Here is an 18588-nt window from a genome sequence, read left to right as displayed (position 1 = left end):
GCAGGAACAAAGTCGTCATTCATAAGAACTGCTAGCTTGCAATGAAGAAGGATTTGCTCGCATAAACAATGCTCAAATTTTTACCACCTGGAGTTATGTGTAACTGAATAGTGCATACGTATACATGTGTAGGGTTGTTAGTTAGTGGAATGAGCATGCTTGTTCACACACATGCCCCCTCCTGCATACCTCCACTCCCAGCCCATTGGTAATATTTCAGAAATGCAGGGCTATAAAATCAGGCTGTAGCATATATCTTCCAGGCTTCCCGGTCGACTGGTGCAGTAGAGTCAGTCAGCAGGGAGAGGCAACACTGAGGATTTCATCAGCTCAGTAGTTTACAAAAGACAGGACTGTGGCACCTCCGACGCCTGCCTGCCTGCTGCTTTTAGTTCAGTTCAGTAGTTACAAAGTGATGGTTTCCTGGGGCTGCCGACGTGTTCAGTATCACTTATGTCTAAGTGACGGCGTAGAGGTTGGTTTAGTTAAAAAACAAAACAAAAACAAAAGGTAAACCAGCCAGACTGGCCGGAGAAGTGAGGTGTTAGTTAGAAAATGCTTTTTATTCAAAAGCAAAGAGAGTCTGAAAGTTTGTTTTTTTTTTTTTTTTTTTTTTTTTTTTACTGCATTAATCTCACAGGTAAAAAGTGTTACTGTACATGCCACAAGCATTGTGTTGGCATGGAGGAGGGGAAATAAATAAAGACAAGGGGGAAGGGAGGGGGCTGGGGGTCGTGGCCCAATGCTGCAGGGAGAGGAATCAGGGGGAAAGTGGCACAACTCTAGCTTCTTCCAATGAGAAAGGTCAGGTCCACGCAGGACTCTCTGATCAGATACTACGGAGAAGGGTGTAGTGGTTTGGAAGACAGGGTGTAGTGCAGGGTTTTTACATGAAAACATATAGAAGTATCCATTACTGATGTGCCATTACCCATAAGGGTCTGAGTGCGTTTGTGATGAATGTGTGTGGGATACAGAGTGTGTGTCTGAAGAAGCAGGGATGTCGTGCAGGAGGTGGGGAGGTGAAGGGTGGGTGGGGCAGCACTTGTAGTCCAGCAGTCAGTTTGTCTTAGAGCACAGGCCTCTCTCACTTGCACGTGTGCACGTCGTAGACACGCACACACTCCTGACAGCTGACGTAGCAGCACCAGTGGAAGATGCAGTGACACTTCTCCTTGCGCTTCTCAGTCCGGGTGTTGTGGCCGCGGCCGCAGCACAGCAGGTCGCAGCCCTCGATGCCGTGTGAGGATACGTTGCAGACTCGGTCGCGTGTCCCAAAGGAGCCTGTCTCTGGGTTGGGCTCGCAGAAATTGGGCGAGCCCTCGTAGTAGACCAGGTCACGCTCAGTGGGGTGCTTGAAGAAGGCGTACTTGACCCGCAGCGTCTCCACCCAGCCGCGCGACTCACGGTGCTTCTCCACCACCATCTCTGAGGCGCTGTCGTACTTGTCTTTCAGGTAGTCGCCCAGCATGCGGAAGTCTGGCTGCGCCCACCAGCATGTCTTCACCTCACAGCTCCCTGACAGCCCGTGACATTTACAGCGCAAGTGCATGTGGTCGAGGATGGTCTGAGAAACACAGAAGACACATTTAAGTTCACCTTGTTGGAATATCTGAACCAGAACCAGAACCAGGCCTAACGTCCACTAACTTTTACCACCTCCGTTTGTTGAATAAAATCAGATGAAACATGGTCAAACATCTCTCTCCCAAAGAGAACCAGACTCTGTACAACTTATTATAACTTTGGGTGGAGTATCCCTTTAAAGTTTAATTAACTAAAATGTGCAGGTGTTGGTTTGATAACTGACTCAGTGCTCATGGGGCAGCCGCATCAGTCACCGCACGCATGACCTGATGGAATTTTATGGTTAGAAATTTACAGGAAATTCAGTAATGCAGACTAACAAAACCACTAAAGACTCACAGAGCAGGCCAAGAAAAACAATATGCCACTGGCTGCAATTTATTTAAGTGTCATGCAGCTGTGAAGTACAGAAGGTCTGTGCTGCAGCTAATTCCCTCTGAAGTCACTGGCTCACATCATGAGTGTGCTGCCGCGGGGCATATTTCACCTTTGTGTTTTGATTTTTGTTGTGCTTTAATTCAACAGCTATATTTAGCTGCAGAATTCCCCCAGCTGGGGCGGAAGGCAGGTGGCTGTGGCACCTCTGGGTGAGGAGGGGGAAAGCAGGGATTTGGGGCGGGGGGGGGGCTAGTGACATCACACTGTGAGCTTGTCATGCCAACATCAAGTCCCAGAGGCCCTCGGGGCTAAATAATGGAGCGTGAGAGGGCCAGGTGGAGAGGAGAGGAGACTCCTGACAGTACGGCTGTTCAGTTAGCTCCTGTGGTCTCTCTGACTGCTCCTGTGTGCTCAGATCAAAGAGCTGTCTTGTTGCCGTGTGGTCCCTCCATTTGCCCCTCAGCGAGCAGCCGGGGAGCCTGTTTTCTCCCGGTGGTGACAGCAGCCAGTGATGTTTTAAGTCTGAGCTGATTTCCTTCTTTTTTCCCCCTCAACTCACTCGGGTTATTTGACTGTCAGGGAATTTTTCATTGGGATGCAAGGCATGAAAGGCAAGGTGTGGGGGCGAGGCGGGAGGGAGGGTGTTGCCGAGATGAGTAATTAACCAGTCATTCAAAGTCAAGTGCTCATTTGCAGGTGGAAACTCAGAAATGTGCGGACAAGTCAAATACCAAATCCCTACCCGTCACATGAACAATTAGTTTTCCCAAACAATGATGCTTCCTGGGTAAATCCGTTCCCACTGCGAGACAGTCGGGTCATTGTCCTTTGTTTACTGCGTCTTGGTCTCAGTTTTCACCTTTTGCTATAATTTATAGAGCAGGGTGAGCTGAGGCTGTCTAATTAATGTGATGTATTACAGTGATGTGGAGCTCCACCACCTGACTGTACCACATGTGCCCAACAATGGGACCTGTGTTTATCTTATAGAGTCACCTACAGACATTTAGCACATCTTTTAAATGTCAGGCCACTGACATGTTCTCTATCTGGCCAAAAGTATCAAGACTCCCCGGTTCACAGGACTGACCTCATCCAGCACCTTTGGGGTGAACTGGAACACAGAGAGCTGGACCTCATTGACTTCATCAGTGGCTGACCTCAGTAATTCTCTTCTAGTTTTCCTCAAGATTTTGTACTGTTTATTAATATGAGGAGCAGAAAGCAAACAGCATGTGTCTGAGTGTGTTTACCGTGCGTCCTGCCTCGTTGTTGTGCCGGTTCATTGCTGAGCGAGCGTCTGGACGGTTCTCTCTGGCGTCGGCGAACTCTCTGGACACCAGCACTCCGAACTCTGCATCCTCACTGCAGCCGCCCCACTTCCAGCCCTCCCCAGGAGGTCCCTTGTGGTGGGAGTCACAGCCGCACATGGTGGATGTTCCCTCGGCACAGGAGCGCGTCACCGCGAACGCGACGCCCGCTGAGGCTATAGCGTGGACAAATGCTGACTCTCTGGTTGCTGAGAGAGAGAGACAGATGAAGACAGACAGGAGGACAGAGAGGAGAAAAGAGAGATTGGGAGTGTGTCAGTCTTGTGGACGAGGCAATCTGTACTGCTGCCAACATCCAGACAGAGGTATTGAAAGGGATACCTCCAGGCAAAAGCCTTTTAACACAACACTTCATCTTTGAGAAAAAAAAACAAGAAGCCCATAGAAAAACACCCCCACCCTCTTATTTATTTTACAGTATGAAAACATGGTTCACAGTATTTAACATATGATCATCATCAGTGAGGAGGAAGAACACAGTACAGGACCCATGGAGGAGCCTAAAAGCAGAGTCCCTGCAGTGACATCAGCCCATTGTAGTTGTGTCAGGAGGGCCTGACGCTCGGTGGGATCTCAGTGACCTCCTGTCATCCCTGAGGTGTGCTGCTTTGCATCTGGATAGTGTTTCAGGAATGTTGTCACCCCCACACCCCACCCCCCCCCCCCCCCCCCCCCCCAACCCACTTACCCCACCCTCCTGCCCGTCCCTGTCCAGAGCCCAAGGCCTTCTGGTGAAACCTAGCAGTGTGTCGGCCTGTTTCTTTTTCACACTGAGGGATGGAGTTACGCCTCCTTTGAAGGCAACAGCTTATTATGTAACCAGACACCATTGTTTCACAATCACAGCACACTTACCGTGGCTCACCCATTACACACACACACACACACACACACACACACACACACACACACACACACACACACACACACTCAGGTATGACGAGTTGTCCTTAAGCAGTGGCTTGACTTCTCAAGAGCATCGAGTGGCCTCAGTTTCTGATGTGCTCAATTGCGTGATCTGAGTTTTGAAATTTGTATGAACACAACCGGATAATTAAAGTCATATTTTGCAGACCGCACAGTGGCTACTAAAGCCAGGAATTCCTCAGCAATTCCACTGCCAAAGAGGCCTTCAAGACCCTATCAGACCACTTTACAAGCCACAGACAAGGTTTACCAATGTTTGGCTGGAGGCTAGTCATATTTTCCCACCCTACATGTGATTGCAAGTAAAGTTACAAAACAAAAAACTGCATTTTGATGTTAGGTGTCAATATTTGTGTTGTTTTATTAACTTCACAAAGCTGATTTTATTAATTTTTTTTTTTTTTTTTTACATTTCTGAGTGTTTGCATGCTGAATGTTTACAGGGTGAAAGCTCAGACGTTTCATCTGATGAGATCTTTTGTTGTGAAAACATGATGCAGATACTGAAAAACTGTAAATCGCAACTATGTTTGGTAATATTTTTAAAATAGTGGTACAAGACTAATCTTTAATATCTTATTAAATAACTCGTGTATCTGTAAATGTATTTTCACAGTTAATTCCTTGTAAAGCGGGACAGTTTTCTTCTAAATGCCCAGGAAGCCCTCGTATGGTTGGATGACACACAGTCCTCAGGTTGGGCATCCCCGCTCACCCTGGCAAACCTAACTGGGCCCTCCACAACATGGGCCTGTGAGCCCTGGGCCCCTGGAGCTCTGGCTGTTAGCCAAGGCTAGCGCTGCTCCTGCTACCTGCTGGGCCCATCAATCCGCCTTTGTTTCCCTTGTGTCACACTGTATTATCCACACAAAGGGCCCAGCGACTCGCGCCCCCACAGCCCCGCTCTGCCCGGAGCTGGCATTCCCCAAACTCCCTAACTCCCTCCCCTCTCCCTCCAGCCACCCCTCCGCCAACACCCTGAGCTGAAATCCCATACACCACCACCCGCCACAGGACCTCACCCCCCAGCCCCCTCCCGTACTTCCTCCAGGCATCCACCAACAGCACCACCATGGACAACGCACTGCTTACAGTGGCTGGGGCTGGTGGTTGGTGGCTGTCCCTTCCCTAACTCGAACGCTTCCATTCATCATTCCCAAAGTGACACGCTCTCCTCTTCCTTCCCTCGTTCCTTTCTTCCTTTACTTCCCTATCCCAAAGTGCACACCCGGGCTAGGTTGGGAGAGATCCCCTTTCAGCCTGTTTTCATGACAGAGTCAAAAGGGCGTGTGAATGGGGCGTCCGTGGGAGCTGGACTGTGTGAGGCGCGCACTGGTCTTCATGCACAGTAGGGGTTGAGCGGAGCCCCCCGGCCCTTTTCTATTGCCTGTAATCTCATTTGGCCTCCCCTCTCCCTTTTATTTGACTGAGGAGCTTGGACTGCTCACACTGCCCATTTCTGCCCAGATTCCTTCCCCTCTGACACACAGGGTAATTCATTTCCAATCAGCAGCCTCACTCGCAACACACAAACCTCTACCTTCATAATTAGGGACTGGAAGGCCTAAAGCAGGACACCTGCACCCATTGTTTCCCACTGTCAGGTTTAGTGGCATGTTTAAAGCACAATTAGTATTCTGCGTGTGAAGCTCCTGATGGATGTCTCCAGTATATCAGCTGTACTTGTCAGGTTTCGCTGATAGATTTACCACGCTGACCCTCTTTCATGTATGAGAGTGTAAACACGGTTGGGAAAACCAAAAAGAAGCCTCTGACTCCAAAGACAAATGTGATATTGAAGCTAAAGATGGATGGAAGTTGGATAATGTGTCAGTGCTTGTACCTGCACTCATTTCTCACTGCAGCCAGGAAAGGTGTATATTATTGTAATTGCCTTAGTTAGTCAGCAAAAGCCCAGAGTACAGACGGTGCTAAGCCTGAGGGGGGGAAACTGGGAAACGCTACGTTTTGTAACGGCTTGCTGAAGCCTCAGCTACACAGTGTGCTTTTTACAGTAGGGTGTTGTTTTAGATCACAATGTTTTTTATACTTTAAGCCTCAGATACACGTTACAAAATACAACAATAAGATTCACTTGAAGCCTTCTTTCTTTTTCCTGTGCTTGTATTTGTTTAAAAAAAAAAAAAAAGTACCTTTATCTAACACAGGGCCAAAGATGGCAAGGTTGTCCTTGATGGTGGTGCAGTTCCATCGGCGGCCCCTGAACTGGTGCTGGCATTCCTGGATCCCCAGCTTGACGCCTTCGGCAACGCTGGGCATGATCTCTATGTAGTTGCGACAGAAGCGCAGCTGCTTGGGCACCAGGCCGGGGATGGAGCCACACAGGATGGGTTGGGAGCCCAGAGACGAGTACTGCTGCCCAAGGGCCAGGGACCTGGGACACACACACAGAGGGAAAGCATCAATAGGTGAGGTCTGCTGTACATAAACGCACCTCTGCATCTGTGTTCAGCAGTTTAGGGACTTTTTGATACCAAAAAAAAAAACAATTCTTGTAAAGATTCTTAGGTTTAGACAACATGTAAAATTGTGGCTTATTAATTTTTTAAATGTGAAAAATATATATTCCTTAAAGGAAGGAATCAAAAACGAATCACATACAAACTCAGTTTTGTTCCTGTATCTTTATCTGTGCTTTTACACGCTCGAAGAATGTGGCAATTAAAACTGCTCGTCTCACAGTACAAGTCTATGCCCTCCCTGAACCCAACCCCACAATAGCAGCGATGGTGACCTGCCAGGGAGGCCTCCGTGAAAGGCAACCTGCTCCACGAGAGGGACCGCTTCTGTATTCATTAATCTCAGGTTTTGCTGTAAGCATAGCTCTGTGACAATACCGTGATTCATACTTGAGTGTTTTATTGACTTATCTGCTTCATGTAGTTTATACTAAGAGCTCCAGTTTATTTTGCCTCCTGTTTTCCAGCAGGAGGAGGAGGCTAATAGGCCCACTTCAGGGCAGGGATACAAGCTATTAGTAATGACTTTTCAAAGTGCTCCCACTTGTTAGCATACACAGATGCTGATCTAACAGATAACACACAAAAACCTGTCTGCTCAGTTTGGGAAAAGCCCCCTCATACAATTTCAAATAAATGACAACACCTATCTTTGCAGTTCCATCATTGATTTGCGGTTTTCCTCTGAAGCTTTTAAGAATGCAGCCGAGTTTGCTGCTGATGGATGAAAATGGCATTTCTGAAGATGTGTGCCTCACCAGGAGGCTCGTGCCTAAGCAGGGATAGATCACCACCACGAGACAGCCAAGGCCAGCTTGCGATGCCAGAAACCATTATGGTTTCATTCAAGTAATTAATTTTAATTGCTTTCTGTTTCTCTTGAAATAAAAGGGGGAGAGAAAACATGTTTGCCATGCCCATGTTTTAACATGCTTAGTGTGATGACAAGCTTAAACAAAACTGTACGGTTTCTTCCAGAAGCTCATTTGTTTATTGTAGGATGTCGGACTCGGATTTCTTGTTTATTTATATCTAAGCCTTCAGTATATCAGCTGAAGCAACATGCACGTTTCAGTACAGGTCTGCATTCTTCAGAGATAAAGGATGATGGTGTTTACAGGTTTAGGGAAGTGATGATGTGCTGCCAGTTCACAGCTCAGCTCCAACAGGAGCGGTTTACCAGCGCCGAGCCGACTCTCCGGCACTTGGCTGAGTCTGGGTGGACAACGTGGCGCTGGAGGCCATGAGAGGATCACGGAGGAACAATTGACACTGATCAGATCAGAGCGCCACTCAGGATGACCTCAGGACCCCCGCAGGGCGCAACCCAATCAGAGCAGCCTCTGACTCTGACAGATGAGTGCAGTGCAGTGCCCCACCCCAACACAAAAGTCAAGCCATTGAAGTCACAGGGAAAAAATCCCCCCTCAGACAGGTTCACAGCTCTTGTGCGCTTTTGCTTTCTACTTATGGCTACCACCAAAACCCTGCCCCCACATCCCAGCACCCCTCTCTCCTTCCATACGCCGTTTTTGATCTCAGGTGAGCATTGTCACAGCAGGCTCCAAGGTATCAAGGCTTGCCAGTGGAGCTGTTTTGCTTTTACAGCTGGTCTCATGGAGTATATGACGATCACATGCTCAGCTATGAGCCACTTGTATTGTAGGCGTGAGCTTCCTGACTCGCACCGATACAATACAAACAGTTCATAAACAGTTTCAGTACGAAACTGATCACAGCCCCTCAGAGATGGTACAGTCACAAGGAAAAATGAGTCTCCTCTCCATCATATCCAACTTAATAATTCAGACATAAAATAATTTGATGTTCCCATGCAGAGTTAGTAATTTGATAGAGCTCATCAATCTCCATTCATGTTCTTGTCTTGAGTTTACCCAAGCGAAGACAGCCACATTAGCTCATCTGCCAGTCCCGGCCCCACCAACATCACTGAGTTCAAGTGTTGCTGACTTCACTCTGTCTGGTGACTGAGTGACTAAGGACCTTAATTACACTGTCTGCTAGTTTGGTTACTGCCCATTAATCTCTCAGTCGTGGGACGGACCAGAGCGAGCGATGCCCGGCACACAGCTCAGATCTGAGCTGTGGTGTCACATGCTCCCCAGTAACGTCAGACAGTGAACTCAAAATAAAATCTCTCCTGCTCAAGTGAGATATCTTTGCATTTAGACCACTGTGCCAGCCTTTGCCTCAAATCAGGTTCCATTCAGGACAGCTAAACTGCTTGCCTGCAATTCTGAGATACAGGCTTAGCCAGTGAATTTGGGATTTCTGATGGAATCAATTAGCTAACCGCATGGGACTTTGTGGTGGCCATAGCATGTTTAGACTACAGGCTGTGGATCTGCCAGCCTATTTGTCTTTGTTTGCAAAGGATGTGCATCATTTGATCCGTATGGACAGATGAGATGAAAGGGATATCTTTTTGGCTAGGTGCTAATGAGAGACTTAACCCTGAGGGGTTATGAGGCGTATCGTGCAAACAGACACACGCAGACGCATGCATGTAGACCACGTGTGCCATGCTGATCCTGCCTACTTTGCCTCACTTCTCGGAAGCCACGAGCAACGTGTCTCAACCGAGTGAGGGAGCAGCAGACGCAGAAACCTCCACAGATGCAGAATGCCGGGGGAATCTGCTGCAGGGGACGAGACAAGCTGCAGAGCAGCAGAGAACTGCAGGGCTTGGCAGGTGCATGCCCAGGCAGGTCCGTACAGGGGCCTCTACTGGCCTGGGGGGGTTTACGGCTTGGTTGGGGGTTTTCTCAGTATCTAAACTGGGCTGATGTGAAAGTATGATGGGCCGCTGGAAACCACAGAAATGAAGCAGAGGAAACAAAGGGATTCCACCACACACCTTGCTAAAGAGTGGAAATTCACGCAATCACGACCATAACACTGTCAACAAACACTTTTAACTCAACCACCCCCAGTGCAATAAAATCACTACTACAGTCTCCGTGGCTTGGTTAGAGAAGTGAAGAGGCGGCGGCGGCGGGGTTACTCTATTGCATCTTGTTTTTATTTTGTCTCTGAGTGAGCTCAGCTTGAGTCAAGGGGTGAGTCAAGGCATCTTGTGCTGTCAGAAATATGTTGCAGCTGCTATTGTGGGAGGTCTGCATTACAGAGGTCAGTGTGTAGCACATGTCTGTGCACAGATGAGCTTTCTTTGTGTGACAGCCTCTCATGTCCAGAGGCACGAAAAGTACCAGGTGACCCTCTGAACCTGTTGAGCAGAACATGACATCTGACCTCACCGCCTTTAGCCTGATGGCCTCCAGAAACAGTTTGAAGTTCATGACCAGGGTCTGCATCCAGGTATCAAAGGACAGGAGAGCTGGTCTCCAGCCTGTTTGCATCATTAATCAAACAGAAGGTTATTATGATCAGGTGCTGCAGGTGTTGATCTGTTTTTCTTTTGTAAAGTAATGTAAGTTTCAGTTTCAACAAGCGCAAGAAGTATTATCCAGCTCCTTTCCTGCGTAGCTTTACCACAAAGTAGAAGTAAAAGTTCTGCATTTTAAATTCAAAAGCACATTTCAGCTCACATTGTTGGTATCAAAAGCTAAAACAGTCATTATGCAGGTAAAGCATGAAGTGACAGTGTATTTTACATTTTATATCTGGTCTGTTATTATTGATGTAGCATTAACACGCATGCAGCATTTTAATTTTGAACCTGGTATAAGTGGAGCTGCAACTTATGCAGTCAAATACAACAGTGCTGCAATGAATCCTACTCTCATGACGGTTATTATTGTTTTTTTGTGTTGAAACCGTTTTGCAGGGGTCTTGATTCAGGAGAAATTCAGGAGGCTGCAGTTCACGGTGCCGTTAGTCAATACTATGTTATTACTGACTATACTTTGTCCACTCGATTAGCATCAATGAGGTGAGACTAAATATTAGAAACACATTTTAGTATAAAGCATTACAAGTGCCTTAAAATCTAAGCTACCGTGGTCAAGCGGTTACTTTCCACTGCTGGTTTCCGCTGAAATGATCATCCATGAGCACTGGTCAGAAAAGACACGTAGTGCAGAATGTTTTATTTTCATATTGTCTGGACTGACTGAGTTAAATCAAAGTTTTTTATGAGTATGAGAGTGAAGCAGAGAAGAAAAGAGAGGGATTAAAGAGCCTGTCACAATCCATCCCTCTATACATTCCTCCTTAGGCACTGTTCACAGACTCATGGAAACCTGCGTACATGTATGAGGGCAGAGTGAGCTTCGTGGTTGTGTTGCTACTTGTAAGTTCCTACTTCCAACAAGGTTATCACTTACGATAGCAAGAGGTGGATGCCTTGTTCGCAATCCCAATTCGCTGCAAACATTTCGGCAGCCTTTGGTCTGTACCTTGTTTTCACCCCTGTAGCAGAACATGCTGAAAACTGTTACACACGATGCTATAATTTTCCGTTTTGTTTAATCACAAGCTGGGACTCTCTCCAGGCTATTTCTGTCAGGTCAAGAGGAGAGGCAGGGCTGATGATGAATCAAAATATATGAAGATACACGCCACAGTGAGGGCTGGATTGGATGGTTTCATTCTGGATTTTTATATACAATGTAATATTATACACTATAATTCATTAATATACAAAATATTTAGGTTTGCTCTTAATAATAAATGTAATTATCATTTATGTTTCTCGTAATGGTTTAAAGCCACGGATAAACAGAGTTAATAAAAAGGATTTTACAAACAGATTTGATAAAATGCTACCATTTTATCGATGCATTTGCCCACAGTGATTACTGACGGGTGGGTGCCAGTCATTCTAACCCATGTCTGAACAAGTTAACTTATTTCATTAAAGAGAAATGAATAACGTTAGCTAAAGCCGAGTTTGTGCCTGAAGCGCCGCGTACCAAGTGTGTTCTGTCACTTCTTCAGTAACAGCCAGGCTCCTGAAAAGGCCTCTGCAGTAAGAGACTGAGAATATTGTTTGCATTAAACTCTAATCTACCTCTAATTTACCTCTATATGTTGACGCCGCAGCTCAACTTGTCAGATTTGCCTGGAGGACATTGTGTTGCTAAATGAGGCCCTAGCAGTGAAGTCAGAGACGTGCACTGACAACATTGCCATCAGAATCTCATTTGTAAATCCCAAAACAGAGTCTGCGGAGACACAAAGACACTCGAAAGAGAGTAAGTGGGCCAAGGAAAGTTGCCGGCTTTGCCCGAGGATGGGACTTTTCCTGGTGGAGGCTGGAATGCAAAGCTCTTGTCTGTGTCTTGTTGTCTTCTCTTTTTCTTTGGCACACTTTTGATTTGTAGTCCAACAGCTCCTGGCTGATCAGATAAAAAATGACAGGACCCCTGAAAAATGTTCCAACCTGTTCTTTCTTTCTACCTCCTTTGCTTCCCCTCCTCTCCCCTCTCTCTGCAGACTGTTGCAGAGAGTGTGGAGTTGGGACAAGGAGCCCCTGCAGTCACAAACATGGAGACGTGATGAGGGAAACTGAACAGGGTATAAACTTGTAAACCTGCCTGTCAGGGAGTGAATGAGAGCAGCAGAAGCTCTGCACAGAAGTGCACCGGAGAGCACAAGGAACTGACGAATGCATGTCAGACTGGAGGCTTGGTGTCTTGGTCTGCCTGTAGGTGGACACAGCAGCGTCTGAGCTGTTGTCTTGAAAGGACAAAGCTTGTTTGAATGAGAGTCTTGAGGGACTGTGAATGAACCACAACTCAAACAGCGCATTGTTCCCTGACACTGCTCATTAGCGGCTGCTTGTTGGCACCGCTGCTTGAATTCTCAGCAGTAATGCATCCTATGCAAATCATAACTCGTAATGGATTGTCTGGAATCTTCCATTGTATGTCTGGAATTTCTTTGTGGAAATTTCGAACACCACACAGTGTCTTCAGAAGTAATTAAAAAGCTAACTGCTGTTGACTTTCTCATGCTTGGTTGATTTGAAAAAACGAGATGTGAAACATCGCTGTTGGGCATAAATCTGGTTAGGCTCAGCCTCAGCTCCACTGCTCAGCTGTTGCAGGTTCCCACCTTTATGAATCCAACTGTTATTCATATTTTTACTTTTCCATTTTCCACTTTTTACCCATGCGTAGAGCAGGTTGTTGTATATCAGTGCTATTTTTTAGAGCAGGTTGAAATGTTCCCAACGCCGGCATCGAACGTCAGATCAGATTCACAGTCACCGTTTATTTCTTCTTTAATTTGAAGAAGAAATTAAAAAAAGTTTTAGTTCAGCTGCTCGTGTTTAGAGAAGTCTTATCCTTTAAAGATGTTTGGTTTGTTTTGTTAAATGGAAAACATGGATAAATTTCTTAATTTTAAATATTGTGGTATTATTTTTGATGTAAGCACTGAAACTCAAACATCATGCAGATGTTATCACACCATCACTTGTTTTGTTATTATATAAACTGGATCCCTTGTAATTTATGGAGTGATCGTCCTCTCTTCCTTTCCACATGGCATCTAGTCATTTGCTTCACCTGGTCAGTGACCTCAGGGCTCAGGCTGAATACAGGCTGTACAGGTGTGATCAGCACATCTTTGTCACTGACCCTGTGTGTCAGAGAAATTGCTCTCTGCTAATAATTAACCTCTGTAACAAGCCATACAGGTGAGATCAGCCAGGTAATGAAGACTTTAAATATTGTGTGTGTGTGTGTGTGTGTGTGTGTGTGTGTGTGTGTGTGTGTGTGTGTGTGTGTGTGTGTGTGTGTGTGTGTGTGTGTGTGTGTGTGCCTCCACACGTGTCCCCTAATGATCTCTTTGCCCCTGGCCGCTGCCGTTTTCCCTTTGAGGAACTGTCCCGGCCTGTGTTTTAGTGCACCTAATAGCTGTGCACTGGGGGACTTTGTCATTTCCTACAAGAGCACTTTGCATGTCCTTTGATGGCGGCTGAAGATTAGGACTCGCCCTCGCTGCTTTGAAATACCACTCTCCTTTGAACCTCTCACCTAGCTGGGTTGGACGGGATCATGTCATCCCACATGCCTGATCGCTGGAGACGGTGCGGTAAAGGTTTGTGAGGTGACGTGTTGGACCCAGCATTAATATTGTCTCACGCAGTGGCAGTGCACCTGCTTTAGGGCTGAGATCTTGGTGATTTTAGAACACTCCTCACTTAGATAGATTTTTAAGGAACAGGCTCTTTCACATTCCCTGTGGCTCCATGTGGAGACGTTTCTCGTGGGCCTTTGACCCAGGCTCTGTGGCAGCTCTCAGCCATTCATAGTGGGGTCCTAACGTTTCTTATGAATGACATTCTTCTGGATGCTCCTGCTCTTTTCTCTACCTTCCACTGCACCGTTGAGAATAATGCCCGAACATCCTTGATCTTTTCACACGGGACGGCAGACGGAGGATTTTCTCGCAGCAAGAATCATTTAAGTGATCCCTTCTCCAATGGCAGGGGTTTCTGGGGTTGAAGATTGGATTGAGGATGTGGAGGTGGGGGGTGTCGCAGTCAGATAATGACATTCCTGAGACCCAGAGATGGACTCTAGAGCCCCCTTTAAGCTGCTCAGGTTGAACTGGAAAGGACTGTGTATTGACTGGGCAGTTTGGTAAACCTCGATAGCTTTGCTTGAGGTCTCTCGAGAGGTATCTCACTGATATTAGTGAGGCCCCAGTGGCTCCAGAAACTTCCACAAGTAGCGCTTCTCACAGCAAACACAATTTTAGTCAGGAAGCTGCATTTAGGCTCGCACATGCTTCAAAATTTAATTAAAGGGCGTCAAAATTGAATCACTGAGTCCAGGATTCTTATAGTGCTGCGTTTTTCGTGTAGACGGCTTTAACAGTGGGACAAGAAAATTATAAAATACTATATTTGTAATAATTTAAATGGAATATTCTGCACAGTTACATAATTGTGCTTATTGTTTTTAATTCCGATGATACAGATTTGCTCCCAGTGATCGCCACTGGTGTTTCACCTGAGTGGAAGTTAAGCAAAGCCCTGTCTCACTGCACTAATTTAAAGATATATTGGTTGATCAGGACTGCATCATTGCTTATTGAAGCTGGTGATGATTTCAGCAACTGCAAGCTGTATGCTGACCTTTACCATAAAAATGTTTAAGACATTGTGTCTTCGTCCGTCTCTCGGTCAGTTTTTGTCTCACCCTACCCTTTGTTCTCTGTTTGATTTCATAAGGACAACAACGTAAATCTTAAGTAACTGAAACATTTTAGGGGTAAAAAGCTGAATCCGTGTGAGACGGCCCCACTTGAAATTGAGCGCCAGCAAAATTAACATCGAGCGAACAATGTCTCTGCTTTCTCATGCAGATTTAACAGCACAGATGATAACGGAGGATTAAGAGTTTAACAGTTATTGGATTTGAACATGTTGTGGCTGTGCGGTGTGATATGACAGAGTTAAACCGATAATCACGGCTGACGCTCGACGGTGGTGGCTGCTGTTGGACTAAATTCAGCAGAAGGTAATTCTGTGCTGAAAGTGACTGTCATCATTTCACTTCCAACCACTGCTGTTTATGCAAGAACACAAAGACACTGCTGGCTGACAGAGTGGTTTAAGCTGTTCTGGAAATAGTTGATGAGTTAAGCCACGCTTACTTAATGTAACAACAGTAGTACAACAGTATAATAGTGACTCTTATTAACAACTTTAGCGTTAAATAAGAAAAGCACATGGTGTAAAAGTCCTCAGCCTCAAGTTCTTATGTTTTGATATTCATCGATTGTTAAACTCGGGTTAAAAGGTGAAACCACAACACAGCAGTCAGTCCAAGAACAGATATTTTTTCATTTTCAAACCACACAGAAAGGATGGCGCTGTCAGATATTTGGACAGAGACACTGTGAGACCTGTGGATTATATGGGGTCACAACACAGCTTCAAGCTGTCATGAATTCTTTCAAACCTTGATTTTGCCCATTTTGTACAAAACCACTGTTTTCCCAACATTCTTGCATTTCAAGAAGGAGATTTACTGCTCAGTCTCACCTCTCCAAACCCACCTCATTAGTTTGCTGTGCCTTCTCTCTCTACTACACCTCATCTTCATCCATGCATATGTGCATATCACTGGAGTTATTTATGCTCTGTTTTGTTTTCAACACCCCATCTTGTAAAAGCGAGGCTGCCAGGCATAAAGCAGTCAAAACTCCTCTTCCCTCCAACCCGTCCCACCGTGGCTTGAGAATTTATGGCCAAGTCATCGCCCCTGAGACAGAAGCTGAGAGGAGTCTGCCTGGGCCCTTGCTGAAACTCGGCACCCTCTTGTTTGACGCACCACCTCTTTTTGTCTCCTTCTGGACATTTTCAACACCGCGGGGTGATGCCACTGACAGCGCTGTTTGACACCCATTCCTCAGCACCTGCCCAGTCACCTGGAGCTACGGCTCAGCTTTTCATCTTTCCACCCTCCCGGTAACCCCTACCCCAGCCCGCACTTCAAAATTTGTTACCCGAAATCAAAGGTGGCGCGCATTGTTAAGGTTCGAACATTATACCAGTGTCATGGAAGCTCCTTAACCAAAACAGCTTCAGGTAATTCACAGAGAGAAAATCCAAGCTCTTTGTCAGTGGTGTGTGATGGTTCTTGCTGAAGCCAGGAGTGGGTGTAAAGTCCTCTTTGCCATTAACACTTCAGCCCTGTGGCCTGTGTGCTTGGCAGCTGCCTGCTCTGTAAATGAAACCAGAAGATGCTCGCGGTTTGGACAGCAGTGTGGTGGGACCATATGCTAGTTGGGCTACTAAAAGTGCAGTAGCTCTGACAAGTATTGTGTCGTGAGCCAAAAGAGCTTTGTCATACGCCTACGCAAATATCACCAAAATAGAAGCTTTATGTTACAAAAGAGGACCAGGAGCTATGAGGTCAGCTGCATGTAGCTGAATTTGTAATGAGATAAACCTCTAAATTTCAGTTGTTGGTGCCAAAAGCGATCTGGGATAATTTAACAAAGAATAAAACCCTGCGGCACCTAAACACATTGTCTCCTGACAAATCCGTGGTGGAGGGGGTGAATTGTGGTACAATTGAAAAGCAAAATGATATGCTTAACTGTTTTTTTTTTTTTTAATGGATTGATTTAATTACAACTGATACCCCATGGCAGACTGCAAATTTGTGATATTTTTTAAATTGTATACAAGTCTGTCAGTGCCAAAACATTTTGTGTTCAGTGCATGTCATACATCTACCAAAAAAAAAAAAAAAAGAAAAGAAGCAATTCAGATTCAGTTCACGGCATGTTTGGGGGCCGGCGGCCTGAATGTAGGACAGTGACGCACAATAGCAAACAAAACAAAATGACGCTGATCTTATAAGTCATGATTGTCTTGACTTTCTAAGACGCTGCCAAAATTATATGGTTGTGTTTCAAAAAGGAAATTGATCATGACTCAGAAAGAGGGAGCTGTTTTTGAGGCTTTGCTGAGTTTTCATGTGCAGCATCAGTGCTGTCATTGTGTTTGAGCGATAGCTTCAATTTATGTAATAATGAATAATCTCACTGACTTACTCTGTTGTGTGGAAATGCCTCGCATGTCCTTACAGTGCTGTTGACAATTCATATCAACATGGCAACCACTCACTAATGTTTTTTTTATTTTTTTTTCATAAATTCAAAATAAAAGTCAACATGTTTGATTATTTAATGGCTCCCAAACTAAAAATTCACCCTCTTTGCATTACAACATACTCCAATATGATAAATGGACATGAGTGTGGAGGGGAAAAGAACGGCGAGCCTTTTCCGTTACACTAGAATTTGAGGTTAAGATTTTTTGGACCGGGCCAGAGAACATTTTTCCACGCAGTCAACTGAAAGTGCACATTCTGCCCTCTCAGAAATGATCATTTGACCAAAAAGACTCTCTCTCTTTATGTGGCTATAGGGTCTGATGCTGAAACTGTGGATTTGTACTCACCACCAGATGGGATAGCCTCCAAGCACCCGTGAGCTGGACAACCACACACACATCAAATATCCAATCAGATACAAATCCATGAGGTAAGCCTTGTAGTGTGTGAGAGGGTAAATGGATCAATACATAGAACTTCCAGTAGGCAATGAAGAAGAGTTTCCAGGAAGAGAAGCTTTAGGGCAGCTTGATTGTTGAATGAGGGGAAAATTGAAATGATATTGAAAAAAAAATCTTCCTCCTGTTTTCCCCCCTTCTTTGAGTCGGGCCAGGAAAGTGTGTCTGTCTCCTAGTAGTTAAGAGAATAAGTGTCTCTCACACACATGCACACACGCTCCTACCCGTCCTCTCCTTCCCTCCCTCTCTCTGAGGTTCTTCCCTAAGGTAGATATCTTTTTCTCTCTCTCTCTCTACTTTTTTCTCCCTCAGGATGCCTCATCCACAGGCCCAATATTAAAGGGGGGGGGCGTGGGGTGGGGGGGGGTGTTGAGGGGGAGGCGGGGGGAATGAGGTTTGGAGATGTCAGCTGGCAAGCCAATCACAGAAGATGGCCTTAGGTTACGAAAAAAAAATTATTATTCGTTCCCATCTGTCAATCACACGCCACCCCCTGGTAATGTGGAAAAGAAAGGAAAGAGTGAAAAGAGGGAGGGAGGGAAATGGGAGAGGGAGGTATAGGGAGGGACGCATGAAAAAGGTAGAGCAGACTTGTTACTCAACTTGTTTCATACGTGATCACTGAAAAAAAAAAAAAAAAATTCACCAAAGTGGCTGGAGGAAGGTGGAGGGATGTAGGCCAGCTTCTCCTCCTGCGATACAGGGCTCGCACACGCTGACGTACATGTTGACATATTGATTTTTAGGGGTTGTGCCCTGACTAATTGATCCGGATACACGTGCATACAGTGCACGCACACCCGTGCGCGCGGACACACACGTCAGCACGCACATAATCTCTGCCCCACTCACGGGGACATAT

General features: G+C 45.9%; 1 protein-coding gene across 1 annotated transcript; it reads right to left on the bottom strand.

The window, feature by feature from the left end:
* Positions 1-1087: 1087 nt before the first annotated feature.
* wnt3 (wingless-type MMTV integration site family, member 3) lies at positions 1088-17695 on the bottom strand. Its single transcript, XM_041067224.1, has 4 exons — positions 17616-17695; positions 6377-6618; positions 3219-3484; positions 1088-1567 (listed from the first exon to the last, which is right to left on the bottom strand). The coding sequence occupies exons 1-4, from the start codon at positions 17693-17695 to the stop codon at positions 1088-1090; spliced, it is 1068 nt and encodes a 355-aa protein (XP_040923158.1).
* Between the last annotated feature and the right edge of the window lie 893 nt (positions 17696-18588).

Source organism: Toxotes jaculatrix, chromosome 21 (assembly GCF_017976425.1).
Source record: "Toxotes jaculatrix isolate fToxJac2 chromosome 21, fToxJac2.pri, whole genome shotgun sequence".
NCBI classification, from domain to species: Eukaryota; Metazoa; Chordata; class Actinopteri; family Toxotidae; genus Toxotes; species Toxotes jaculatrix.
The sequence above is the reverse complement of the archived record's forward strand: the minus strand, read 5'-3'. Positions and strand labels throughout refer to the sequence as shown.